Consider the following 6,000-nt stretch of genomic DNA (forward strand, 5'->3'; position numbering starts at 1 on the left):
GATACTGGAAAAACATTGCAAGAGATAAACCTAATATAAATGTAAAGTCAGGGGAAAAAAAAATCTAGCAATACTATACAAATTTATGCTATCAAATTCCAATTAAAACCCAGTTCAAGCAACATGTATTGTAAGAAAAGAGGATGAATTCTTTTAATGACAAAAAGTTCCTTGTATGGCATATACAAGTCTAGTAGCTTTCATTAAAATGATGATACCAACATTCAATCTGCCATTTTCTCTCTAGTTAAAGTTGAATAGACCCATTTTATCAACAAGGCCGATCCCCCCATTCTCAAACTAGTAAAGGAGTTCCATTAGTCTACCATCTTAAACTTGTTGCATTAGGCGCTACAACTCACCCTCGACCTAAGCCACTCTTTTTGCAAAGAGCCGCGTTTATCAAGCATCTCTCTTTCCACCATGCACCTTTTCCCCTTACTTTATTTTACCTTTAATTTTGTGAATCGGATACACGACATGTACATATCAAGCCACGGCTACCATCACCTTCCTCCTCCCTCACTCCAAATCCAGACATGTCCAAAGATGTTCAACGACGAAAAACCAAGGGCCCGGCCCTTTGACTGGTTGACCCTCCTGGCTCCACCTCCACCCTCCGGAACCATTTAAGCAAAACGACTAACGAAACCACTCCCAAACTCCTGATGCATTGCACCTGTCTTTTGACTCTCCCTTTCTTCAATGTCGAGAGATAAAAGAGAGAGAGAATTCGGCCATAAAGCGGCGCATATGGACAGAGAACTAGAGAAGGGAACCAAGCGGCTCGAGTGAGGCTTGAGTGAGGCTTGAGTTCATTATGTTCCCACAACCTTCCCTCAAATTAGTGAAGGTGGCCAGCTGGCCTCCTAGATTCCCTCCACAGCCTGCCACGTACCCTCTTCCGCTGTGACCGTTTCCCTTTGACGTGGGCTGCACCCCCGGCACTCCTTATATACCCATCCCCCTCCCCGACCCTTGGTCTCCATGGATAGCCTCTCACTCGCTCTCTCCTAAGCTTACTACTAGTTTCTACCATCCTCCTTTTTATCTTTGCTTTCGCCAAACTCTTCAAAGCAACAAGCAGTCGATATAGTGCTACAAAATGCCTCCCAACTGCGAGGAGCATGACCAGAATGGAGTGTCCGCTCCATCTATGGACTCGTTCATCTCCAACTCCTGCTATCCCCTCACTCTCCAGGTACTGCTTCTCCCATTCATGACAATTCAGTGGGACATGCCATTATTCTTTATCTTCATGTTCGAAAGTGTTTTTTTCTTTTTTTTGTATAACACTGGCTTGTTATGGTTTTCAAGTTCATGGATATTACGTACCGCACCAAACATGACCCGAAGGCGTCCGCCAGAGGGAGCGGATTCAAGCGGATATTCCACGCCGGCGCCGCAAATCCACCAGTGGCGGTTCCCGAAGAGAGAACCATCCTGAATGGCATCAGCGGGGTCGTCTCCCCCGGCGAAATCCTCGCCGTACTCGGTCCGTCGGGGAGCGGGAAGTCGACTCTACTAAGCGTCATCGCCGGCCGGCTGCAGGGGAAGCACTCTGGCGTCGTGCTCGCCAACGGCCGCCGGCTCGCCAAACCGGCTCTTCGGCGAACCGGGTTCGTGGCCCAGGACGACCTGCTGTACCCTCACCTGACCGTAAGGGAGACGTTGGTTTTCTGCGCCATGCTCCGGCTGCCGCGGACGGTGGCTGCGGCGGAGAAGGTGGCGGCGGCCGAGGCCGTGGTGGCGGAGCTCGGGCTGGGGAAGTGCGCCGACACGGTGGTGGGGAACGCCTTCGTGAGGGGCATCTCCGGCGGCGAGAGGAAGCGGGTCAGCATCGCCCACGAGATGCTGGTGAACCCGAGTCTCCTGGTTCTCGACGAGCCGACGTCCGGTCTGGACTCGACCGCGGCCTACCGGCTCGTGGCCACCCTGGCCGGGCTCGCCCGGAAGGGCCGGGCCATCGTGACCGCGGTCCACCAGCCGTCGAGCCGGGTCTACCAGATGTTCGACTCGGTTCTCTTGCTCTCCGAGGGGAATTGCTTGTATTTTGGGCGAGGGAGGGAGGCCATGGACTACTTCGGTTCGGTCGGATTCGCTCCCCGGTTCCACGTCAACCCGGCCGACTTCATGCTCGACCTCGCTAACGGTAAGTGCAAGCCGAGCTCCCAAAACTCGTGGCAAAGTTTCAATCCTCCAAAAAAAAAAAAAAAAAAAAAAAAAAAAAATTCTAACAAAGTATAATATTATATTGAAAAATTAGAATAAATAGAAAGGAAATCTATCGAAGTTGACGTAAATATGCTTTTTGTTGCATTCTTGGAGGACGTATCCAAGAGAAATCTATCATTCTTTGTCCACTTTCCATTGCTTCTGCTGTTCCAAAAGATCATATTCGCATTCTCTCTATTAGAATCCGAGTTCGCCACACCGAACAGAGCTGTACCTATAGAAGAGGAGGGAGGAGAAAAAGACAAGGTAGGGAATCCCAAGAAAAAGACTGTAGGCGTCGTTTCTCTTTATCTCTATTTTTGCCTGAGAGTCCGGTATGAACTTATAAAGCAAGTATTAGAAAGTAGAGGTTGCGGAATTCCTCATCGTTGCATCAAATTCCTCTCACTTTATACTCTTTTTATCCATCTACGAGTATAGTTACATGTTTTTGTTATCGTTCCTCGTCTCAATCTGGGGTAACGTTCATTGGTTCTGTGGATTCTTTCCTGCTTCCACTCCCGGTTTTGGCCTGGGGTCCCCTCTCACCCTGTTCTACAGCCACTCTTTTCAGGAAGAGAAAGGTTGCATACCTATCCAGAAGTGAGAAGCTCATAGATTTCCCCGTTTCACTTTCCTATTCTCGGATCAGCTCAGGATGCTCCATGATCACCCACGGGACACGTAACGTGGGTGGTGGGAAGGAATAATGGTGATTCTCGGTGAGGGGTACGTGTCTGGTGCCCTGCGGTGGATGGGGGCTGGACGCTTAACTTTCCTTCTTTTTTTTCGGCCATGCTTTTCTGTGAAGGGACCCTCCCTCCTCTTGCACCTTTTCTGCAGCTGAATATTATATACATATCCAATTCCACTTCAGTTACTGTTCCTCCACTGTGTTGCTTTTATTCCCCTGCATCATGCGGGGAGAGAGCCCATCAATCCATCTCCACGGGAGATCTATCCACCCATATTCTCCACTATCCCTTGCACCCACAAGGAACGGTGTTGGAACTTTAGGTCGCCTGGTGACAGCATCCAGGCTCTCCTCTCTGCCTTCTTTTTTTTTTTAGTCCTCCTCGCAAAGGTGGATATTGACATCATATTCTGACGATGATCCGTTGCTCACTTTATGTTCTTTGGTTTGCCGGAAGAGTCAAAAACGAATTCCTTCCTAAACTGAGGTAAGTCGTTGTGGGAGCTCCTCTAGCTCCGGCTAGTGGGAACTTGTCCTCGAGAGCACTCTCTATGAGAAGCACTTTAACTTGGGGTTAAATGGTTCGACGGCAAGTTTTTAAATTCATCAGGCACTCTATGAGGTTGGATGAAATAATAATTAAAAAAAGAAGATATCGACGTAGGATCCATGAAGCTAACCACTAGCAAATGAGATATAAATCTTGTTAGTGCTTGTTTATGTAAGAGTTTAGTGCTGAGTGGGTGTATTAATTTAATTGCAGGGGTTGCTGAGATAGACTATCAAGGTGAAGCGGAAAAGTCCAATGTAAAACAATCTCTTGTCGCCTCCTACAGCAGAGTGATGGCTCCAAAGGTGAAGGCCTGCATCAGTGCTGCTGTTGCTGGAGATGCCGCCCAGACTGGTACCCACCTACAGAAACACTGCTCTTAAAAGAAACAAAAAAATTAGTTTTTATAAAATGCACCTGGTAGCAGATTGCAGAGCATATCAGGACAGCATAATTAATACACTAGTGTGCTAATGGAATATGCTAGTTTCTACTAGGGATCAAATTACTATTATTATTATTATTATTATATTCAAGTGGGTTGGTCTCTAAATAAAGCTTGTGTGATAACCTTCTATAGCACTGCTGAGACTGTTTAAGGAGACCTAAAATATACTATTTCACCGAGATCGGAAAAAAATTAAAAGGAAGGGGGGCAAGGAAGAAAAACTCTAGCCAACAGAGGTACTGATACTGAAGTAAAGATTAACCAGTAGATCGTATGGGCTACACCCATATCCGTTGTGTGTGAGTCGTCTTTGTACCAAGCAAAAAAAAAAATCATCCAGTAGAAATAGCCAAAATCATAATCAAATGAATCAGACACATATATACATACATTATATCTTTGTATACGTAAAAACATGGAACTAATAGCATCAAGAGAATGAAAGACAAGACATTTAGCCTTGATAACCGTATGACTCGCTACCATGCACAGCAACCAACAAGTCAAAGAGATTATATACCAACTTTCTTTGAACTCCTGTTGTTTAATCAGGTAGTGAAAGATGCATGACGAGGGAGCAGAGAAATTGCCGGAGCATCAGCTGGTTCAGCCAGTTCAGCATCCTTCTTCGCAGAAGCCTCAAGGAAAGGAGGCATGAGACCTTCAACTCCCTGAGAGTGTTCCAAGTCGTGGCTGCAGCCATTCTAGCAGGGTCCATGTGGTGGCACTCCAATATTCACGATGTGCGGGATCGGTTGGGCCTCCTCTTCTTCATCGCCATCTTCTGGGGTGTCTTTCCATCCTTCAATGCGGTCTTCACTTTCCCACAGGAGCGCGCAATCTTCATCAAGGAGAGATCTTCAGGCATGTACACTCTGTCCTCCTATTTCATGGCTCGAATGGCTGGTGACCTCCCCATGGAGCTTATCCTCCCCACCGTCTTTGCTCTGATATTGTACTGGATGGCTGGGCTCAGGCCTGAGCCAGAAGCATTCATGCTTACGCTGGTTGTGTTGCTTGGCTACGTTCTGGTGGCACAAGGTCTTGGTCTTGCCCTCGGTGCAGCCATCATGGATGCGAAGAAGGCTTCCACTGTGATCACAGTAACCATGCTAGCATTCCTTCTCACTGGGGGGTTTTATGTTCAACATGTGCCAAGCTGTGTGATCTGGATGAAGTATACCTCATTCACCTTCTACTGCTACAGGCTGCTCATCAACCTGCAATATAAAGAGAGTGAATTGGCTACATTTCTAGGTTTGTCTCATCACAGGAATGGAAGGGAGGCAGTGGAACAGGAGTTGGGTGGGCAGCTCAGTACGGAGATGTGCATTGTGGCATTGGTGGCTATGTTTGTGGGATACAGGTTTTTGGCATATCTTGCTCTCAGGCGTATCAAAACATGAACACAGTTGCAGGATTAACATAATTTAACTATACTATATCGAAGGGCACGCGGATATTGGGGTATCAGTCGATTGCACAACAATGAGGGAACAAAGAGCAGTGTACTTGAATGTAAAAGATGGCTACTGAAACAAGCAAGTGTCTGTAGCAAAAAAAAAAAAAAAACAAGCAAGTGTACATTTGAATGTTTGGGATCCTGATGTGGAGATCAGTAACTAGAGAGTGTATCAGTAACTAGAGAGTGCAGCGGTAACCTGCTGTCAGGAAACAAGCATGAATGCTTCCGTTGGATGTCACAAGAATGATCATCATAATTTGTTCACTTGTGAAGTTTCAAATTGAAAACAATATTTGTTTATCCATCTTTCTATCTTTAAGAACAGTAGGTAGTCATATAAATCTTTAAGGCCATTTGTGATGAGCTAGATTTTCTTTTAACTTAATATCTCAACATGCCGAGGGCAGGTAGATTCATTGTTATTCAGTTGACATGGTATAGGTTGTTCTCAAGTTTCCATTCTGAAGCAGCAAAGGTATGTGGTAAATTGAGCTATATTACTGCTACAACAGACAGAATGCTGATTCATTGAATTGATGATTCTTGGCAGTGACTGAACCATATTGGTCAAAGTTTTCCCACTCATGTAACATGTGACTTCCACGTTGCAGACTTTCACTACCACTTCC

General features: G+C 46.2%; 1 protein-coding gene across 1 annotated transcript; it reads left to right on the top strand.

Annotated features, from left to right (window-relative positions):
- Window positions 1-950: 950 nt before the first annotated feature.
- LOC103701308 (ABC transporter G family member 25) lies at window positions 951-5,639 on the top strand. The gene is made up of 4 exons (XM_017841369.3): window positions 951-1,201; window positions 1,318-2,152; window positions 3,672-3,812; window positions 4,459-5,639. The coding sequence occupies exons 1-4, from the start codon at window positions 1,106-1,108 to the stop codon at window positions 5,310-5,312; spliced, it is 1,926 nt and encodes a 641-aa protein (XP_017696858.1). The 5' UTR covers window positions 951-1,105; the 3' UTR covers window positions 5,313-5,639.
- Window positions 5,640-6,000: the final 361 nt, after the last annotated feature.

This window comes from Phoenix dactylifera, chromosome 14, assembly GCF_009389715.1.
Source record: "Phoenix dactylifera cultivar Barhee BC4 chromosome 14, palm_55x_up_171113_PBpolish2nd_filt_p, whole genome shotgun sequence".
Classification (NCBI taxonomy): Eukaryota; Viridiplantae; Streptophyta; class Magnoliopsida; order Arecales; family Arecaceae; genus Phoenix; species Phoenix dactylifera.